General features: G+C 40.2%; 1 protein-coding gene across 1 annotated transcript in view; it reads right to left on the bottom strand.

Moving 5' to 3' along the window:
- The window catches only part of slc41a1 (solute carrier family 41 member 1), a 46,422-nt gene extending 33,588 nt beyond the window's left edge, over positions 1 to 12,834 (bottom strand). Inside the window, exons 1-2 of the mRNA XM_003224004.4 lie at positions 12,705 to 12,834; positions 5,862 to 7,227 (exon numbers count right to left, since the gene is read on the bottom strand). Coding sequence (XP_003224052.1) covers positions 5,862 to 6,248 — 387 coding nt within the window. The 5' untranslated portion in view covers positions 6,249 to 7,227; positions 12,705 to 12,834. The remainder of the gene's footprint in view (positions 1 to 5,861; positions 7,228 to 12,704) is intronic.
- Between the last annotated feature and the right edge of the window lie 10,600 nt (positions 12,835 to 23,434).

A 23,434-nucleotide genomic window follows, 5' to 3' on the forward strand; every position in this document is an offset into this window, starting at 1 on the left:
CAGTCCAAAACAGCACTGAGAGGGGGGACAGTTTGAAGAAGAATTGTTTCAGTATCTGCCCAACCATGGAACAAAGGTTTTCCTGTTCTATTTTGGCTTGCAGTCCCTCTTAGAAATCTGGTTCAAAGTTGGAGAATGCTATAAAATCCAGCACTTTTGAGCAAAATAACTACAAAATATCTATGTTCCAAATATTTTGGATTTAGATTATTGTAAGGTAGTATTTTAACATTACATAGAGACTTCAGAACGTGACGGTCAGATTCGTAACCAAGACTGCAAGTGTCCATGCCCACAAGATCTTTTGTGGTGTCACCTTTAGGTTCATTCTCAACTGAAAGCATAATTTTGATTTTAAAAAACTAAATCTTGCTCCTACAAGATCATCTTTTTCTACAAAAATGTCTCCATTAATTCATATTCCCCCCCCCCATCTGCCACCATATAAGCCCATACTAAACTTTTCCTTAAATGTACACCACACTGCCAATGTCAATTTAGCTAGAGAAAAGGTGGATATAAGTGTACAGAAGCAAAATCAACAGGGATGTGATGGAAGAAATAGCATAAAGTGAGTATGTGTATTTTGGGAGCAAACTTCTCCAGGGCATTTTGACCATTTGGAAAAAAAATGTAATATCTGTTCGAGGGTAGAAAGGCAATATACTCCAGACAACTATGAAGGATTTGTCCTTGATTTGTCCTTGATAGGATTGGCAATCACATGAGGTAAGTTGATACATATCTATCTTAATGTCTTCCATCATCATCCCTTCCACACCCTTTCATTTGACCAATCCTTTGTTGGTATCAAGGCATGTTTGGAAATCTTTTTAAAAGGTGAAGGGGAAATCTGATAGACTTTGCCCTTTGCATTCCTAAATGTACCGAACTATAGCAGAGGTGGGAATCACATGCCCCACATATGCTCCCTTTCCTCTATATGTCACCAAGAAGCTGATTACCTAAAAATAAGACTTTATCGTTTTTGGTATATTTTTGTACTGTCTTCATTAAACATGGACAGTGATATGCCAGGATGGCAAGGGAACTTTGAAAGTCTCCCAGGGAAGAGAATTTACAACCTCTTTGAACAGCTTGCTCAAACGTCTGAACTCAAACAAGTTTCACTGATGTTTAACCTAAATTTGCCTGCTCCTTAAAAGTCATTCCTTTCTTTTATTCTATTTTCAGTATGAATGCACATCTCCTGACAGTACTGTTCTCTTGGTAGTTCACAATCATAACAGAAGAAAATACAGAATCAAAACAAATCATAGCATTGAAAATTGTCAGCATAGAGAAATAAAACAAGTTTCCCAGTGGGGCTAAAATAAACATTATAAATACAATTCAAGCTGTTAAGATCAAATTTTAACAAAACCAGAAGGCTTTGCTTGGCATCAGATACAAGCATAAGCACAGTACACAGTAAGTCTTTTTGGGAAATATTCCCTTCCTAATAGGCACCCACTATGATATACAGGCAGTCCCAAAGTTACAAACAAGCTAGGTTCTGTAAGTTTGTTCTTAAGTTGAATTAGTTTGTAAGCTGGAACAGGTATATTTTAAGTGTAACTCCAACCAGACAGACAGACAGAGAGTGAGTTAGTTAGTTTTGGATAGCATAGGGAAGGGTTAACAACCCAGTGGTATTTGTTTTGCTATCTGTGCCTCTGTTCAGAAGATTTCACCTCACTTTCTGTCCCTGTGACAATTGGATTTCGAAAATGTTGGCTTGTGGAAACAAGAATTGGTGATAATGTTTCAGTGGAGATACCTTTTCTCCATGATAAATCTTATTGGAGTGAATTTCCCTTGCTAGGTGTAGATTTCTCTCACTTCCTGTTGTCTCAGGCCCTTTCCACACAGCTGAATAAAATCCCATGTTTTCTGCTTTGAACTGGAATATCTGGCAGTGTGGACTCAGATAACCCAGTTCAAAGCAGATATTGTGGTATTTTCTGCATTGATATTCTGGGTTATATGGCTGTGTGGAAGGGCCCTCAGCCCCATTTTTAACTATGTGTTGTTTGTAACTTGGGGACTCCTTGTACTTGGTAGGAGTTCCACAGTAAGGCTCCACAAGAAAATCTCCAAGTTCAACAAGGGTTGAAGGTACTCTCTCAAGGCATCTTAGCTTCAAACTGTTAAGAATATCCTATTCTTCGACTACCTTCAATATGTAGGAATTGAAATCATATGGCTCTTTAGATGTTGCTGGACTGAAGCTTCTATTAGCTCTACTCATCAGAGCCAATGGGATTAAATCCTGACAGCTGTAATCCAACAAAATCTGGAAAGCTGCATGATTCCCATTTGCTCAAGGACTATTTGTTCAAAATCTGCTCACACTATACTGAAAGAAAAGAACAGAAAGCACTCGCACCCTTGATCCAGTATAAGACCTATACAACTAATTTCATTTGTGAAGATCAAGCAGACAGAAAACTCTTTGGATGAAAATATGGTGAGAAAGACAAAATGCAACAGATAATTGAAGATGTCAAGTTGCTGGACACAAACAACAGAAATCAGGGAATGCAAAATGATAACCTGTCTCCATGGAAAATGGCCATCAAACCTTTAAAACAGAGTGTTTCAAACTGTGTGTTGTAACACAACGTGTCAGCTGCAGTGTGAAAGCACAAACATAACAAGAAATGACAAAAATAAAAATGTATGTTATCACTTACAAATCATAAAATTTTAAAAATATAAACAAAAGATTTTCATGAGATATTTTGTGTCCCCACAGATTTTGTTACTATAATTGAATTTCTGTATGTGCCTGTATCTCTTTCTAGGGATTGGTTTAATCTCCTGTTTGCTAATAAACTAAATTACCATGTTGCAAAATGATGCATGTCTAAAAAGCTCTGCTTTAAAGGTTAAAATGTATATCAACCAGTTTGTTAAGTAAAATATTTGAATTTTTTGGGAGTTACCAACAGGCACATGCTGCTAACATTTGGGTGTTAACATCTTTCTAAAAAGAGAAGAGAAGAAATGGTTCAGATTTCCCACTGAGTTATGAAAGAAAGGCCTGGAAACCACCTTCTAATTTCCAGTGTGGAGGAACTGAACATGAAGGTATTCATTACAACTTTGACTTGAAAGAAAAGCTGCCAGTATAAGCAAATTGGCTGGCATTTATTTTCTTAAAATATTAGATGTTGGTTTCATGTTCTGCTATTCTGAAGTCCATTACGAGGATGAAATATTATATCCTGGCATGTATGCAAGAGTACATGTCACCGTATGACAAAGGGTTTTTAAAAGAATTGTTATTTTGGAGTGTTTTTCTGAAAAGTTTCACATTATGTGTTATCCCACTCCTAGTGACTGTGTTAAATAAATAACACTAACAACTACTAGCATTAGAAGATGTGTCCTTGAAAGCCATTCTGGGACAGAAGAGATAAACTAGACAAGATAAACTCACTCTCCATTTCCAATATAGGACCAACTTGCATGTTTAGTTTGAGACATCTCTTTTCACTAGCAAGATTCTTCCAGAGATCCTATGACCTACATCTAGGAAACTGAAGGGCTCAAATGGTAGAACACCAATTCCTGCATGCCCTTGGGTACAATATTAAAGTATTATTTGTACGGATACATTTTTTGCATGGCTTCAAGCTGCCCTTTCAAAAATTGCATATGAAATATATTATGGTGAAACACAAATGATGTGACTGATATCTTGAACTCAAAAGCTAATAGTTTTGCTTGCTCCAAGTACGTTTGAAGGCAAACAAACCAAACTACATACACATAATTCATACATCATACAAACATAGATTATTATGCCTTGCAAGAGTACGGTAAATCAAGTTTGAATTACAGTCCAACAATTCCATCTTTTTAGGGAACATGTTTTAATAAGGGATACAATAATAACGGATCAAATGTTACAACTTATGCATAGTCCTCGTTTGTTTTAATTACCAGTAGAAATCTAGCCTGCCCAAAACAACAAAGAAGACCAAAAAAAAAAAAAGCACTGGAACAACATCTTTAAATACCCAATTGTAAAGAGAGGATGTTCCTTAAAATAAGAGGCTACATTTCAGGGTTTATATTGCTTAAAGATGAGAATTAAATTCACAAAAACTAGCAATAAACTGCTCCCTCCAAGTACCTAATAACATTTAAATAACACAAAGCCAGACTTTTCACAAATATTCAAGTTGAAGCTGGCTGAGAACAGGGAGCCATGATAACCATCACATCCACGGCTATGGATTTAATGTTGCCTATGCCTACATCACAGGCAGTCCTGTTTTCAAGGAAGTGCAAAAGGCAGCCTGCTCAGGCTTAAAACCAATTTAGATGGCTATTTATATCAACCAACCACTTCCTATAACAGCTATAATTTAGAATCTGGAAAGCTGGTTTCTTCCCAAAGTACTACCAACCTAACATAAATGACAGAAGTAAATCTTTAACTGCAAGGCCATCGCCTTTAACATGATCTGCCAGCCAGCTGCATTTCAGGCACAGGGGAGGGGGCAAATGACATTATACAAGAGTGAAACAAGAATGTAATTTGAGAGAGTGGGATAAGTTTCACGCGGAATTCATGTTTTAAAAAAAGTCTGCTGGAAATCTCCACTGTGGCTTACATTTCTCATATTTACTCAACAGAGTCTGAATCTGGACAGAGTAAGAGCACCCAGTTTTTCCTCCCTCAGCTAAAGCTGCGTTTCAGTCGCATAGCAGCTGCTCCGTTTTGTCACTATTGATATCATTAACAGCTACACAGTTTTACTGCAATTGTACAGGCTCATGTATTATCACCAAAGCCCCGGTGACACAATGGATGAAACCCTTGTGCTGGCAGGACTGCTGACTGACAAATTGGGGGTTTGCATCCAGAGAAAGTAGGGAGAGCAGGATGAGCTCCCTCTGCCAGCTCCAGCTCCCCATGCGAGGACATGAGAGAAGCCTCCCACAAGGATGGGAAAACATCAAACATCAGGCATCTCCTGGGCAACATCCTTGCAGATGGCCAGTTCTCTCACATCAGAAGCGACTTGCAATTTCTCAAGTTGCTCCTGACATGAAAAAAATGTATGATCACTAATGCCACAAACATCACACAAATCATGCACTTTTTAAAAGTCTGTATTTTTAAAAAAAACAAAAAACAAATGCTGTTCACTCTGGGCTTGCAGGAGAACTTTGAAGGTTTTAAACCTTAAACTTTCCAACCGTAACTAGTAGAGCTTTATTTTCAACAAATAGCTGATGTTTAAGAGCTTTTATTGCTTAAAACTGAAAATAAGAAAATGGATCTTGAATACATAAGCAAGAGAAGTTAATCATCTTGTTGCTGACCATGTAAAGCTTCACTGAATCCACAACAGCATAGGGAAACCTATTCTGGCTGTGCTTATTTTGTGTGTCTTCAAGTTATTTCAGATTGATGGTGACCCTAACAAATGTAGTTGATTTTCTAGCAAGATTTGCTCAGATGAGGCTTGCCTTTGTCCAAAGTTGAGAGAGTGTATGTACCCAAGGTCACCCAGTCTGTTCCTATGGCTAAGTGGAGATTCAAACCCTGGAATCCAGAGTCAAACCTGGTCTTTATAGTAAGACTCTCAAAACACTGCACCACACTGGCTCTCACTATTCTGCCTATAGTGTCTAGGATAATGGTTTTTTGGCTAAGGAACAAAAAAAATACTAAGCAAAAAAATTAAATTTCTTCATTACTCTTTTCATTAAAAATCAGCATCTAGAAACAAAGTGAGAACAGCTGATCACAACCTAAAGAGAAGAAAAGGCAAAACAACATGCATAGATATATGAGATACTGAATCCAAACCGTATTGAAAATTTTTATCCTTTCTCACCTGCACAATGTCCAGGACCATTCCAGCAGCTACTGTTCCGAATCCTGCCAGCAGAAAAGGAAAAAGGACTTGTAGCCCGATGGAAAAAGACGTCTCTTTGAGTAGAGAAGTTGGTTCTGGACCCCGATCTGTGCTGGTATCATCACTCTCAGTAGTTTGACTGCCATTTTCCAGCAGAGCATCCTCTTCGCAAACCCCCTTGGCATTGGCTCGGGATTCTATCACTATCACCTCCACTCCTACTTCTTCTTCAGGTCCTAAAAACTCTGAGGATTCAACCAGATGTTCTCGGTCGGGGCTAGAGAGACAGTCTAAAGGCCCAACCACAATGGGCAGCACGACTCCATTGGCGTGGTGAGCCTCCTTTTGTTCCAGCTTGGATGACATGTTGCTAGACTGTGTGGTTTTGCTCCAGTCTTCAATACACTACAGAAGGCAACTGTTGGAGAAAAAGCCTTTCCTTCTGGGGTTCAGACAATCTGCCTGTTGGCATATGGGTTCCAAGTCTCCCAGATCCACAATGTTGTCCTTTGCTGCAAGATCTGCTCCCCTCCCAAAAACCCCCATGAAGCACAATTCAGAACTGGGGATGCCAGCCACAGAGCCAGCAAAGAAACCACAAGCGTTTCCAGCAAAATTGTATCTAGTTGGTCTTTCCTGGAAGTTCCTTCCCAGGCAAGGGCACTTGGTGCACACTTAATACACAATGCAAAATATTCTGCTTATTAATGTTGGCTTGTAAGTCTCTGAAGCATCATCTTTCCACGTTTGAACCCTTTGAATTTTAAGTTCAGCTCTTACTGCCTTTGCCAGTAAATATTCAGCTGCTTTAAAGAGTTGGAGAAAGTTTCTTCATAAAGGCACTTTGTAAATTAAGAGTCTTTAAAACCAGAAAACTTTGGATTTTAGCTTTAAAAAAAAAACCCACAAGCAATAGCATAGAAATGGTTTTCAATTTAGTTTTCCAGTTAGTTCTGTCTATCCAGAAGGTTTGAGAGATCAGAGAAATGAAAAATAAAATTCCCCAAGTAATTTCTTCTCTTCTCCACAACAGAAAGATGTAATCCTATCAAGAATGTTGTGCTTTGATGGTGTTCCAAATTATTATGAAGGGCTTGGTTAAAGTCTTGCCTTTGGCTTCAGTTTCTTCAACTCCGCTTTCATACTTCTTAAAAGACTGCTTGGTTACTGCTGCGAGAAGAGCCCTCCTTCTTCTCAGAAAGGAGATCTCTCACCTTACATGCGGCAATGAAGGGTTTTATTTAAAGCAACATGAAGACTTCTGACCGGCTTTCACTGTGAACTTGTTCAATGCTAGCACTGGAAAAAATGTCAATGGATTCTTCAGGGATCACGCTGCTCTCACCTTGAATAGAACAGTGGAAAATATATGAAACATCTTTCAGCAACTTGGAAATTAAGCTTTCATTCACAAATTCCCTCCCTCTCATAAATTACTGTATTTATCAATAACTGCACTGTTCTCCTGTATGCTTTAGAAAAAAACAACTACACAAGCATATGTCTGCCCAAGTACGTCAATATCAAAACAGCTGCAAAGGAAGAGGCCCTCATGTTTCCGCTGTCACTGCTATGTTTACTCAGTTTCCCTCTCAACACTGAACTCTGTTCAAGAGCTTCAAGCGCAAGAGTCATAGGACATAAGTTCTACAAAGAGGACAGGCACTACTGCTCCCTCCTGTCAGCCTGTATTGACACAACAAACGTCCTCGAATGTGAACCAGGCCGGCGTGTTCCTTAATCACGACAGATATGCATGTCATTTCTGGGTTCCAAAACCCTTTAAGCTTTTGTCTGCAACAAGACATCCTACAACACAAATGCATTACTGAATGCACACTACTGCCCTCTGCTGCGTTCTTTCCATTAGGCTTTTAAAAATCCCACATCCTGTGGGTATAAGAATACAAGCACAGAACCTAGCTTAGGGTCAGGGTTCTGGTATTTCTTGTTTGTGTGCCTTCAAGTTGTCTGTCAACTTATATTAGCACCATGGATTTCAAAGGGTTTTTCTCAAGCAAGGAATACTCTGAAGTGATTTTGTCACTTCCTTCCTCTGAAATACAGCATCTGGTATTCTTTGGTAGTCTCCCATTCAAGTATTAGTGAGAGCTGATACTGCTTAGCTCCCAAGATCAGATGGGATACACTGCCTTGGCATATTTAGGTGGCTATGTACCTTATTCAAAACTTAATGGTCCTTTTGATTCCAAAAACATATCAAAATTCTAGCTTTTCTTGGAATCAAAAGGGCCAGAGATTATCTCCTTTCCTCTGCCAAACATAAGTTGAGGCAGAAGTGATGGTTGCTCAGTGAGCGATATATTTTTGCTAGTTTTACAAATACAGGCAATCCACAAGTTATGGACAAGATGGGCTCTGTAGGTTTGTTCTTAAGTTGAATTGGTATGTAAATCAGAACAGGTACATTTTTAAAGTGTAACTCCAACATATCTTTGGATAGTAAAGGGTGGTGTTTGTTGGTATATAGTACTTATTATTAAGCACTATATAGTAGACCCTGGTAGTGATGTGAATGGTCATTAGAGAAGCAATGAGCAGCATGACGACAAAACCCAAGATGACCATAGATTTGGGAGGTAAGATTAGGCTGAGCGCAGTCTAACTTGGCATACTGCCAGAATACTACGCATTCATTTGAGAAAGAAAAAGCTCTAATTTTGGGGGTGGGAGTGGGTGGGTAGGGGTACAATCCCAACTACAATCTGAAATTACAATCCCAATTACATTGTGAAAGCTCACAAGAAAACAGTAGAGGATCTACTCAGGTTTGAATAGTGAAAACATCTATTTTTACTTACACTCAGAAAAAAATGGACAGGAAATGCTGCCAGTATATGAGTCAAGCGATACCGCATTTACTATGAGATTACATGACACATGGATCAGCAATCATGCACTTCAGGAATTTGAGCAGTCCATCTAGTTTCCTAAACCAGACATGGATGCCAAGCTCTTTTTCACAACAAATTATATTCTCTCTCATCTCAATGTGGGTAGGTGGCTAGCCATCTGATATCCCACTCCCATTCTATTAGTAGAATGGATCCTTATATCATCCCAGCAATACTGAGCATCCCTGACCCTGCCTACTCTGCCAACCACTCAGAATAAACTTGTTTCTAGTTCAGCAAAATGCATCACTTACCAATCTACGCTCTTCCCATCCATCTAACCCATAACAAAAGAATCTTACTATAAGAGGGCACAAATCCATCTATCAGAAATACACTCAGTCACAAATTAGACTTAACATCACACTATCTTTACCTCAGCCAGGTAATTGCAACAACGCTGATTCCATCCCAAAAGAGAGATACCTCTACAGCTAATACAGGTCGAGGATCCCTTGTCCAAAATACAGTCCCCCAAAATTCAAAATACTGCCAAATTGTCACATGGGTGGATGAAGTGACACTTTTATTTTCTACAAGGTAAACAAGAACTTTTGTGTCTAGATTTGGGTCACATCTCCAGGTTAGCTCATTATAGACACACAGTATATATAAATACAGTAGAGTCTCACTTATCCAACACTCACTTATCCAACGTTCTGGATTATCCAACGCTTTTTTGTAGTCAATGTTTTCAATACATCGTGATATTTTGGTGCCAAGTTTGTAAATACAGTAATTTCTACATAGCATTACTGTGTATTGAACTACTTTTTCTGTCAAATTTGTGGTATAACATGATATTTTGGTGCTTAATGTGTAAAAGCATAACCTAATTTGATGTTTAATAGGCTTTTCCTTAATTCCTCCTTATTATCCAACATATTCGCTCATCCAACGTTCTGCTGGCCCGTTTATGTTGGATAAGTGAGACTCTATAAGTATTCCAAAAACTGGAAGAAAAATGACAAAATTCAAAACACTTCTGGCCCCAAGCATTTCAGGTAAGGGATACTCAGCCTGTACTCCAAAACAAAATACATGTATGTATATTGTATGTTTGTGTAGATATTTACCCAAACACAGATAGAAAAGCAATAATTAAACCAATTAAAACCAAATGGGATCCTAGGTCTTCACCACCATCACGATTCCATGGCCATTAATCAAAGTCTTTTATTCTCACTTGTGTGGTCTGTATCTCTATGGTATGTATGTGCATATATAAGATATACAACATATGTATGTACACACACACAAATGCAATAATTAAACCAATTCAAACCCCAATGGGACCTTATTTATTTAAAACATTTATATTCTGCCACTTCTCACCCCGAAGGGGACTCAGGGTGGAGCACAACATATATACGGCAAACATTCAATGCCAGAGCATAAAATAAACCATAAATATACAAAAATACTAAAATCAGTTATATTCACATTAAAACTATTGCAAGACAGCCGCACTATATCCGGTCAGCAGGGTGAAATTTCCTATTGCTGCTGTTATTGCCCTGCCCCAAAGGCTTGGTCCCACAGCCAGGTCTTGACCATCTTTCTGAAGGGTAAGAGGGAGGGGGCTGATCTAATCTCCCCAGGGAGGGAGTTCCATAGCCGGGGGCAATCACTGAGAAGGTCTTGTCTCTCGCCCCCGCTAATCGTGCCTGTGATGGTGGTGGGACCGAGAGCAGGGCCTCCCCAGAAGAACTTAATCTCCGTGGTGGTTCATAGAGGGAGATGCGTTCGGACAGGTAAACTAGGCCGAGGCTGTTTAGGGCTTTATAGGCCAAAGCCAGCATTTTGAATTGTGCTTGGTGGCTAACTGGTAGCCAGTGGAGCTGACGCAGCATGGGAGTTGTGTGTTCCCTGTACGCCGCCCCAGTTATTAACCTGGCTGCCTCTCACTGGACTATTTGAAGCTTCTGAACAGTCTTTCAAAGGTAACCCCATGTATTTATTTATTTATTTATCACATGCATTTATACCCCGCCCTTCTCCCCGAGGGGACTCAGAGTGGCTTACATTCTGCCACGAGGGTCAGCAACAAATATACTATAAAAACAAAACAATTAAAACGTGATAAAAACATGATAAAAAGTATACAAAAATTAAAACGCTGCAAGGCAGTGATATTGCACCATCCTCAGTCATTCACTACTGCTACAATTACAGCGTGTGTAGCGCGTTTCAGTAATCTATCCTAGATGTAACGAGAGCGTGGACCACCGTGGCCAAGTCTGACTTCCCAAGGTACGGGCGCAACTGGCGCACAAGTTTTAGTTGTGCTAAATCCCTTCTAGCCATCGCTGAAACTTGAGGTACCAGGCTCAGCGATGAGTCTAGGATCACACCCAGACTGAAAACCTGCACCTTCAGGGGGAGTGTGAGTCCATCCAGCACAGGCTGTAACCCTATACCCTTTTCGGCCTTATGACTGGCCAGGAGGACCTCTGTCTTGTCTGGATTCAACTTCAATTTGTTTGCCCTCATCCAGACCGTCACAGTGGCCAGGCACTGGATCATGACCTGGACAGCCTCCTTAGCATCTGGTGAAAAGGAGTAGTAGAGTTGGACATCACCTGCCTACAGATGACATCAAACTCCAAAACTCCAGATGATCTCATCCAGCGGCTTCATGCAAATGTTAAACAACATGGGGGACAATACTGAACCCTGCGGAACACCACAGAAGAATGGCTGTGGGGCTGAGCAGGAATCCCCCAACAACACCTTCTGGGTATGATCCTCCAAGAAGGATTGGAGCCACTTTAAAGCAGTACCTCCAAGACCCATCCTCACGAGGCAACCCAGAAGGATACCGTGGTCTACAGTATCAAAGGCTGCTGAGAGGTCCAGGAGAACCAACAGGGCACTCCCCCTGTCGAGTTCTCTGCGGAAATCATACACGGAGGCGACTATGGCTGTCTCAGTTCCATGACCCGATCTGAAACCAGACCGTGGCGAATCCACATCGTTTCGTCCAAGAACCCCTGGAACTGTGAGGCAACCACACGTTCCAAGACTTTGCCCAGAAAAGGGGAGGTTATAAACAGGCCGAAAGTTGTTCAAATCAGTGTTGCACAATCACAATCCTATAATTATTATCCTAAGTTTTCTATTCTCACATGTGTGGTCCCTATCAATCTATCTCTCTATCTGATACATATGTGCATATAAATGTACTACCGTAGAGTCTCACTTATGCAAGCTAAACGGGCCGGCAGAAGCTTGGATAAACAAATATCTTGGACAATAAGGAGGGATTAAGGAAAAGCCAAGGAAAACATCAAATTGATTACGGAAAACATCAAATTAGGTTATGATTTTACAAATTAAGCACCAAAACATTATGTTTTACAACAAATTTGACAGAAAAAGCAGTTCAATATGCAGTAATGTTATGTAGTCATTACTGTATTTACAAATTTAGCACCAAAATATCATGATATATTGAAAACATTGACTACAAAAATGGCTTGGATTATCCAGAGGCTTGGATAAGTGAGATTCTACTGTATATATATATTTCATACATAGACACAGAAACATCAATTAAACCAATCCAAGCCCTGGCTGTTAGAAATTGTGGGAGTTGTAGTCCAAAACACCTGGAGGGCCGAAGTTTGCCCATGCCTGCTATACAAAGACACAAAAACAACACTTAGATTGAATGAAGCCAAGTAAAACCCTGATGGGACTTAACACCCCATCCCACATCCATTATCCTAAACCTTCTATCCCCACTCCCATTCCAAGCGGGGCCCACGGAAGCCCAGTGCCGGCCAATGTCTGCCGCTCCGCTCCATCCCTTTACAGTCCCCTCTGCCTCCAGTGAGGCGTCTTCGGCGCCAACCACCTCCTCTCTGCGGGACTTCCCGGGAAGAAGGCAGCCAGCTTCGCTTACCTGTTTCCCGTAGGTGCAGCCAGCCGCCGACCCTCCCTCTCCACCACCACCAACCTCTCTCTTCCACTTGCAAAGCGGACTGAGGATTAAGAAGCCGCTGCTTGCCAGCCTAGCGAGGGAGAGGCGGGCAAGACGTAAACCCCACCCACACCTGGGTTAGTTGACATCACCGACTTCCAATGGGAGCCCCACTTCGGCCCGCCTGCTTCCTCCGCATTGGTCGCTCTGCTTGACGCGTTGAAGCCGGAGAAGCGGATTGGTAGCGGCGTCAGCCAACCGCGGCAAGGCAAGAGGCGGACTTTTGCCTGCGTGTCGCGGGAGGGAGGGGAAGCTTAGCGGGGCGGGAGCCAATCACATGCTCTTCGTGGAATCGGTAGCATTCCTTCGGCGGAGAAGCGCTGCTGCTGGCCCTTTAAGGCAGCGGGCTGGAAGGGAGCCGAAAACTCACTATAGTAGTTCTTGGATTGCATGAATGAGATTGTACCCTTTGGGGGTGCAGGTGGAGAATGGCTCCTTTTCATCGCCCTTTTGGGAGTACAATACATTGAATTACTGCAGTTTGACAGAACTTTAAATAGGTAAAGGTGAAGTTTTCCCCTGACATTAAGTCCAGTCGTGTCCGACTCTGGGGCGTGGCGTTCATCTCCATTTCTAAGCCGAAGAGCGGGTGTTATCCGTAGACACCTTCAAGGTCATGGGGCTGGCATGACTGCATGGAACGCCGTTACCTTCCCGCTGGAGCGGTACCTATTGATCTACTCACATTAGCATGCTTTCAAACTGCTAGGTTGGCAGAAGCTGGAGCTAACAACGGGCGCTCACTCCGGTCCCCGGTTTTGAACCTGGGACCTTTCGGTCTGCAAGTTCAGCAGCTCAGCGCTTTAACACACTGAGCCACCTGAGGCTCCCGAACTTTAAATGAGCATGTACAATTCAGGCTTGGGCAAACTTCGGCCTACCAGCTGTTAAGAATTGTAGGAGTTGAAGTCCAAAACACCTGGAGGGCCGAAGTTTGCCCAAGCCTGATATATGTGTGGAAGGGCCCCGAGAAAGAGGAAGCTGATGCATTGCTATTTCTGGCAGATGACATATGGAGACGCTGGACCCTTCCACATAGCCATATAACCCAGAATATCAAGGCAGAAAATCTCACAATATCTGATTTGAGCTATCTGAGTCTGCACTGCCATATATCCCAGTCCAAAGCAGTTATTGTGGGATTTTATTTATTTATTTATTTATTATTTAAACTTATATGCCGCCACTCCCCTAGGGCTTGGGGCGGCTTACAAGAAAGGCTAAAATCTAACAATTTAAAAACACCTTTGAAATATCTTTTAAAAAAAATCTTAAAAACACTCCCCCAAGGAAGGGGAGTGGAAAGTGGAAGGGGCCGCTGATGTCTCTGGGACTGGATCTACACTGCCACATAATCCAGTGTCTGAATCCAGGTTATCTGTTTTGAACTGGCTTATATGAGTACCCTGCCATATAATTCAGTTCAAAGCAGATCAGCTGGATTATATGGCAGTGTGGATCCAACCTCCAGTAAAAAGAGGACTAAAGTAAACATATGGAAATGGCAAGGACCTTTCCACTTAGCCCATATAACCCAGAATATCAAGTCAGATAGGAGCCTCCGGTGGCCTAGGGGATAAAAGCCTTGTGACTTGAAGGTTGGGTTGCTGACCTGCAGGCTGCCAGGTTCGAATCCCACCCAGGGAGAACGCAGATGAGCTCCCTCTATCAGCTCCAGCTCCATGCAGGGACATGAGAGAAGCCTCCCACAAGGATGGTAAAACATCAAAACATCCGGGCTTCCCTGGGCAACGTCCTTGCAGACGGCCAATTCTCTCACTCCAGAAGCAACTCCGGTTGCTCCTGACACGAAAAAAAAAATCAGATAGTCCACAATGTCTGCTTTGAACTGGGTTATCTGTGAAGAGGAGCAAATCACAGACCACCTTCTACAATACAGCGTGAGCCCGGCCACATGCACAATGGAGGACCTTCTCACAATGACACCAGAGGCACCTGAAGTGGCCAGCTTCTGGACAAAGGAAATATAATATAACGCCAAGTTTTTAAACTATGTTATAGCTGTATTCTCAATTTGTTTCTAACACGATAAATAAATTCTGAGTCCTTTCTGTCATATAACCCACTTCAATATGGATTTTATGCAGCTGTGTGGAGGGGGCCCAAGTGTATCATTTCAGTGCTCTTGTACCTTGCTTACAATTCTTTGCCGCCAAGAAAGGTTTTTCTCCTCTTTCACTCCTTATTGTCTTGGTAGGAAGATTTCTGAACCAGAGGCCAGGTATGGCAGGGGAAGATCATTACATTCTGGAATTAATCCAAGTAGATTTATTTATTTATTTATTATTTACATCACTTTTACCCCGCCTTTCTCTCCGAGGAGACTCAAAGCGGCTTACAGTAAACAGGCAAAAATTCAATGCCTAAAAACAATGTAAAAACAATTCATATAAAACAATCTACAAAACAACAGTTCATATAAAACAAGTACCATTACAAAATAAAATCACATTATATAAAATTTTAAGAATGTCCAAGATTAAAATCCATTAGATTGAGGATAAGAATCGGATTTTAAACAGCATAACTATTTAACATATTTTAACCCTGATCTATGCAGATATTTTAAATAGAAGAGACCTAGGCATTTTAACAATAAAGTAATGCTGTTATAATCCTGCTATAATTACCTATTCTTAAATACAAAGGCATGTGTAACCTATTCTCATGAATGCGTAACTTGGATGATTTAAGTACGTCATTATATTCCTTTATCTCAAAACCAACTTTCCAAACTTTACCTTGTCCTTCAGCCTGTCACATTAACCAGATGCTGCAGTACTACTTACTACCTGTAAGGAATGTTCAAGTCTATTTTTCACCACCATCTTTTATATGGAAAGCAAATCAGGTGTCATACACCTGGAACTGCCTCACCAAATACAACACCTATTCCCAATCTGATCTCTCTCAGGCCCCTTCTACACTGCCATATATTATCCATATTATCAAAACAGATAATCGAGATTATTTGTTTTGAACTGAATTATATGGGTCTAAACTGCCAGATAGATATGCAGATGTTACCACTTTGATGGCTGAAAGTGAGGAGGAGCTGAGGAGCCTTCTAACCAAGATGAAAGAAGAAAGTGCAAAAGCTGAGTTGCAGTTAAACATAAAAAAACAAGATGATGCCAACCAGACTGATTGATAACTGGCAAATAGAGGGAGAAAATGTGGAGGCAGTGACAGATTTTGTATTTCTAGGTGCAAAGATGACTGCAGACGCAGACTGCAGCCAGAAAATCAGAAGGCCTTTACTTCTTGGGAGGAGAGCAATGACCAACCTCGATAAAATAGTGAAGAATAGAAACATCACACTGGCAACAAAGGTCCACATAATTTAAGCAATGGTATTCCCCGTAGTAACCTATGGATGCGAGAGCTGGGCCATAAGTAAGGCTGAGTGAAGGAAGATAGATGCTTTTGAACTGTGGTGTTGGAGGAAAATTCTGAGAGTGCCCAGGAAATAATGCCCGACTGCTCACTGGGTGGAAGGATATTAGAGGCAAAGATGAAGTACTTTGGCCACATCATGAGAAGACAGGAAAGCTTGGAGAAGAGAATGATGTTGGGGAAAATGGAAGGAAAAAATAAGAGGGGCCGACCAAGGGCAAGATGGATGGATGGTATCCTTGAAGTGACTGGCTTGACCTTGAAGAAGCTGGGGGTGGCAATGGCTGACAGGGAGCTCTGGCATGGCCTGGTCCATGAAGTCACAAAGAGTCAGAAACGACTAAACGAATAAACAACAAACACTGCCAGAAACTGGATTATATAGCAGTGGAGATCCACCCCACCCCCCTTAAGTATAAATAATAAATGGCTTTATAAACTGTAGATTCAAAAATGGGTGTGGGAATGCAAATGGCCCCTGAGAGAAGGAATAAAAATATAAAAATGTGAGGGAATGTGGTAGGCTACAGTAATGTATTAAACTACCCAGGGAGGAAGATGAAAGAGCCAAATAGGAATTTCCTGCAGGTGTACAGCAGGTACTAATGGTAGCAAAAATGTAAGAAAGGAAACAGTTTCCAGTTGGAGATGGGTAGACCACAGAGTACTGAACAATTGCCTTGTACAAGAAATGAACTATATATTATTTGATGGCATATAATTTATGTAGTAAAAACTGGAATGTCCATTTATATATTAGCAGGCTGTTCATTATTATTTCTATGCTGATATCAGTGGGAATTAGAAACCTACACTAACACATGGAGCAGCATAGAAAGTGGCACAGATATTTAGCACAGATTCAAAGAGACTGGGGATATGTTTCATTTTTCAAAAAGAAAATATGTTTGATAAATAACAAATAAAGAACATGGAAATTATGCAGGAGATCCATTTTTTGAGCAAATATTGAGTCAGACGTGGCAAAATGTATTTTTCTAGCACTGAAATCAAAAGTTTTATTGGTAAAAACATTCTCTCTACCAAAGTGACTAGTGCCCATCCACAACAACCCAATTACAATGACACTTTAAATCATATTGTTCCTGTTTTTTTTTAATAGTTGCTGGTATTGTCAAATTAGTGTAGCTACAAAATGTGGTCTGGTCTGTACAGAAGGAGGTTCACCACAAGTTACCGAGCTAATACTATGTATGTATTGTCACAACATATTCCAATTAAAGCACATAGTATAATTAAAGTGAAATATGTAATGCATTTAAACCTAAGATTTAAAATGTTAGCATACATAATATGAAAATCATCAGCCAACTGTACTGTATAAACATTACCCATACAGTTTCTCAGAAACTCCATTAATACCAGTCGTTGATTAATGGTGATCTCAACCTGGCTGTAGCAGCTGCGTATTTGGTTGTTTATTCCATTTCTACCTTGTTTCTGACTGCCAATAAATATAAAATATAAAATCCATCTTTTCTTCAAGGCCGTAGGGTTGATAATGGAATTATAAAACAAAGTAAATATTGTAAAAATGCAATCGAACAGAATATCTCCTACTGTTTCAGTCTGTTCTGACTGACAAGGACAAAAGGCTCTTGATTTTTTTTTAAAGCATCTCTCCCTAATGGATGAAGGAAGACAATCAAACCGAGCTACTGAATAGGTTTTTTCCCCTATATTTAACTTTAGATAAAATTTGGAGGTTGTTAGCCAGGGAATCATCTGACCTTGGCTCTCACATTAATGACGTGGAAACACTAATTGCCTCTTAGTGTGCCTCCTGAAAATGTATATCAATCTATTCTAAATTTTGTGTTTAGTTTTTGTATGATCATATCTCTTTAAAGATTAAGTACAATCCAATACAATTGACTTAAATATTTAACGTTTCCCACAAAACATAGGTTCAATAATCTGTCAATATTATGAACCAGGTAGCTTGTTACCATCAAGCATATATGTAAAATATACCTCTTATATGGAGGACATATATCCAAGCTAACATATAGGAAAGAGGTATAGAGAAGTCAGCGTGTTATAGTGGTTTGAGTTCTGGGCTACGACTCGACTCTAGAGTTTGAATGCCAGCTTGGCCATGGAAACCTACGACGTACTCTTGGGCAAATCACACTTTCGGCCTCACAGGAAGAGCAAAATGAAACCTCTGAACAAATCTTGCCCCAAAACCCCTCATGATAGGTTGTCTCATGGTCTCCATAAGTCAGAAACTAGTTGAAGGCACACAAAACAACAGCAATAGAAAATTTTCAGACTTACTGCAGCATGAATTCCCAATGTTCTGTTTCTTGGTTCATGGCCATAACCAAAATTGAATACCTTATATTGATCATATTGAATACCTTATATTGATCAATTATCCTAGCAGTGTTGAGGGGACATGGCTTCCTACTCTGTAGAAAAGAACTGAAATAGATCTCCTGGCATTGTCACTCTTCTTTATTGCAAGAGCCCTTTGTGCTGTTAAGAGCTGATTAGAAGATAATATTTAGGTAATAATAAAAGCAGGACCACAATGAGTAGCCTTAACTTGGGCATATATTCACATGACAAATCTCTTCCAGAAGAAGGTCTTTGTTTGTTCAGGAGTACTTGCAAAGTCTTCCATGTAACTGGGAACTTGGCCAGAGTTCCAGGATGTACGAAGTCTCAATGCAAACAAGTATGCATGCAAAGGGCTCCTTTCTTCAGAGATTCAAATTCTATACATGGATGTCAGAGGGAGGGGTTGCTCAGGAATCATATAAAGGTGCAGAATAAAAAAATACTGTTACATTTTCAGTTAAAGCTCTAAATCCAAGTTTGAATCAACTGGATTTTTGTAAGTGTTTATTTGTTTGTTTGTTTGTTTAATATATTCATTTACCACTTTTCTCATCTCTAGGGGGATTCAAGGTGGTTTATAACATACTAATGACAAGAATGCAATGTTAACATACATATAATAAAAAATCATAATAACTAGATACAGACATATAACTATAAATTAAAACAATTAAAACAATTAAAACATAGGCATATACAACATTTAACACTAAGACAAAGCATTAAAACATCCTAATATAAAAATTAAAATCACATGATCCAATCCACATGAATTAACCATTCAACAATTAAACCAGAGAGTCTGCTGCAACTGACATTATTTTGTATGGTATATATTTAATTATATCTTATGCAACTACTGAGTAATAGAGCTTTGTATATATGGCACAAGAAAAGGTTTCGACTCTAAACCTAGAGACTCTATTTTTTAAAAATAATATATATATATATATATATATATCGGTAAATATTTAGTGGGGTCTATAATTTCCTGGTGGAATGCAAACCCTCACAGGTCTTCACTTGAATACAGAACCGGGTGATAAGTCAGATTTTTCAGTAATCTGTTTAAGAACATCAAGAGTAGAGCCCACTTTGTTATTTACTTATGCTTTACCTTGGTTTGTACAGAAATATCTGATATGTAAGAGCTCATTTACATAGTTTCAGGAAAGACAACCAGTTGGAACTGATTGAGTAGCAAACTTCGTATTAGTCAAGGACTCAAGTTTGTGAGGAAAAAATATAAAGCAATGTTGACATATTCAACTTAGCTCTTGAATTTCAACAGAAGGTCAGACCTTGAACATGTTCTTAGGGACAAAGCAGCTCTAATAATTCCAGTAAGAAAATACTGAAATATTCCCACATTTCCAGGACTTTTTTCCTTCCAGCACATCTCCTCATCTGATAAAAAAAAGTTTTCCTGGAAAAGTATAATTAAATGTAATGATAACATTTAGAATTATAATTAAATTTAATTTAGAATTCAAATAAGTATTATTGCATTTCTTTATCCGTTCTGTCAAGGAAGTACTATTGTAATAATCAATATGATAAGTAGGCAGACTAGCTGGGATCTCGGAAGACTCTTCATCAGATGCTGACCTGGGTCATTAGGATCTAAAAACTGTAGACCAAGCAGCAACTACCAGGATATCAGTCAGTCCTCTTTCGAGGGTAAACTAGTGTGAAGGCAACCTGTTTTGTTATCTCCTCTATGTATTTACACAGGATTCCAGACTTCAGCTGGTTGAATTGAGAGGAACAAAAACCTCCTTTACAATAAAGAGTTGGATTAAGGGCTTCAACAAGCTCCTCCCAATATATCACTGTTTAGGAGATATATCCTAATATCTCCAGCCAGCACGAACTGTGTTGTCTGGGGATTATGAAAGTTTTAGTAGTTTGAGTCTGGTCTAGGATTCTAGAGAATAGGGTTCAAATCCCTGCTCAGCCAAGGTAAACCACTAGATTTAATTATTGATTTCAATGATGACATCTCCTATTTGATCTCTAAACTACCATTGTTTTACTAAATCGAGTATAACATTCCTATCTGTTTCTGCACTTGGTCAGGAGTACAAATTATTGATTAGGCTTTTACCCCAAAGCTGGCCGTAGTCAAGCACTAAAGCCGCGGGAATGATTTATTTGCATGCAGTATTTCTATATCACATTTCTAAAAAAAACAAACAAAACAAACAGCAGTTAAAAAACAAATAAGCAAAACAACATAATGAAACATTAAAACAGGAGCATCTAACACCAGATATTATAAACACAAAACCAATTTAAAATGTTCTTGAAATTATGTTTCTTGATAAAAGCAAATAGGTGGGTGACAAGCACAGCTCCAAAGATAGTGTGTTCCACATTACTGGATGAAGGTCAGTGTTCTCCTTATCTGGAAAATGACAATATGACAAGGACTGAAGTTCCCTCTGACCTTAAAATCCACAAACACACAGCTACCCAGCTGTGGTTTTCTCACATGCAAGTCATGTGCTACACAAGATGTAAGAGATAATATACAATGCACTGCTTTTAAAGTCAGATTTCTCCTCTGTTGCGATTTGAGGCACAGCTTAGATAAAAGTACCCTCATATCCTGTGTCATGAAATCAGGTTTTTGTGCTAGCAGCTGTTGATCTGGTGACAAAGCAGCTACCTGCCAAATAAAAATCCAGGTCATCTCCCATTTTCCCCATCATCTACTGGATATAGTCATTCAGAATGTTTTGGTCTCGTTAAACCTGGAGGTAAAAGGATGAATTGTGACGCACAAATTCACCTATTCTCATTTGGAAAATTCATGTTGCTCACTCTGGTGGGATTCCATCTAATACAACAGTAGGAATCCTGTGGTCTTCTGGATATTATTGGCCTAGGGTGCTTACAAACAGTGCCAAAACACAGTACAAAGAAGTGGGTTTTTAAAATGCAGGACCTCAATAGGAATCCAAATACAGACCTGTCAGTCCTGTTGCATAGCCCCCCCCCCACCTGCAGTCCATACAGCTGTTTTTTTTTTTTGTAGTGGATTAGGTTGGAGGGGAGATGGGGGACTTCTGCTGGAAGTTGTTTTTCAAAATTCACTCCAGAGATGTGCACATGAGATCCAGCACATAACAGAGTAGATTTTTTAAAAACTTCCCTCAGATCCCTATCTTTTCCCAATTGTTCATTCAAGCTCTGTTTAACATTACAAATGTAAAAGGCAGAATTTGAGAGAGTTGTATTGTGTCTCTGTTTGACAGCTGTTCAGCTGTTTCAGGTTTCTCAGAAGTGCACATGCTCTGGAGGAGTCCACACAGGGGGGAGAGAAGGAAAGCATGTTTTTTCCATGACTGCTAGGATATACAGGTATGGAAAGGTGTGTGTTTCTCAGGAAGAATCAGGTTTAAAGGGCACTTTTTAAACATGTATTTTCTAGCCCTTAACCCAATTCCTTGTGATTCCTCCTGCACTTTGACAAAACATCATTTAGCCACCCTCTTTTAACTCTCTTTCTCTTGGCTTTTAATATGTGTGCAGAAAGGCCAATAGACAATATAATCAATGGTATGAATTCAGGAAGCTGGCCCAAGCTATTTTGCCACCTAAGGCAAAAGTGTTGCTTTCATGTATACAATCCAATTGGACTGGCAGCTGAATCCAACTTTACCACTGATGATGGGATAGATTCTCCTATCATTTGGTTTCTGGGGAAATGGAGGTGGGGCTGCCTTCTATGTCACCAGTGCCTGCTGCCTGAGGCAGTTGCCTCACTTTGTTCAATGAGAGGGCAAGCCTTGTCAAACTTGTACTATAGTTATACGAATGCTTACTTGGAAGCATTTTTTGGAAACAATGGGAAAGAATTTTGTGGCTGCTTTTTTTCAAGAGTCTACCTGCCAAGAGCCCTTCTTTTAATCTAGGAAGCTGTCTCTCTGCAATAACTGGAAAGCAAATTTTGAGGATGACTTATACTCAAGGAGGTAGGCCAGAGGGAGGGAAAAACAGTCAATAAAGACAAATTGGAAAGAAAGAAGAGCAGAAAGGGAGCAAAAGAGCTCCAGGGGGAGGATATAATGGATTTCAAACACAGGAAAGCGGGTACTTCTGTAGCGGAACCTTCGTGCTACGGTTCTTGTTGGCGCAGTGGAGGAATTTTGAAGACGGACAACTGAAGGAATTTCCAAGAAAACAGTTTTATTTCGCTAATGGCCACTAGGGGTCCCCCTAGCACAAAGTAAGTGCTTCTCCAGGGGAACCCTCAGTGGCATGCTGAGCAAACATTTATACACACTACAGGGTTCGGGTTATGCCCGCCCACAAGCAAATTCATTGGCTTAGAGTTGTGACGCTGCCCAATCTGTGCTGACCAGCAGGCCGGCTGCACCCTTTTTGTGCCGTGCTCACAAATCTTTCAGAGCGCCTGCGTACGCATGCTCTGTTTGTTTATCTATAGCCTTCATTTCTTCAGAAACACATGATTTCCCAGAAGTCACATGTTTCTGTGAGTTTATGCACCCGGGTCGCTAGCTGTCGCCATCTCTGCCCATATATGGTATTTCCTGGGGTTCCTTAACCCCCCCCGCCTCACTCCCCCATTTTCTTTTTGCGAAGCGCATGTACAAAAGCTGAAGCAAAGCATTATGGTTCCATCCAATCCCGCTTGGCTTGGAGTATGGCTATCTTTTTTTCAGGTAAAGATTGTGTGACACACCTAGTACACATTTGCATCATTATTGGAGTGCAACACATAACTATGAGAACAATGAACAATCCTAAAATCCCTACCAACAATATGTTCTTCAACCATTCTATTGAGGGTAACCAGCTAGTCACCCAGGAGAAGGGAGACCAACCTTCTATCTCCTGGA

This window comes from Anolis carolinensis, chromosome 4 (genome assembly GCF_035594765.1).
Source record: "Anolis carolinensis isolate JA03-04 chromosome 4, rAnoCar3.1.pri, whole genome shotgun sequence".
NCBI lineage: Eukaryota > Metazoa > Chordata > Lepidosauria > Squamata > Dactyloidae > Anolis > Anolis carolinensis.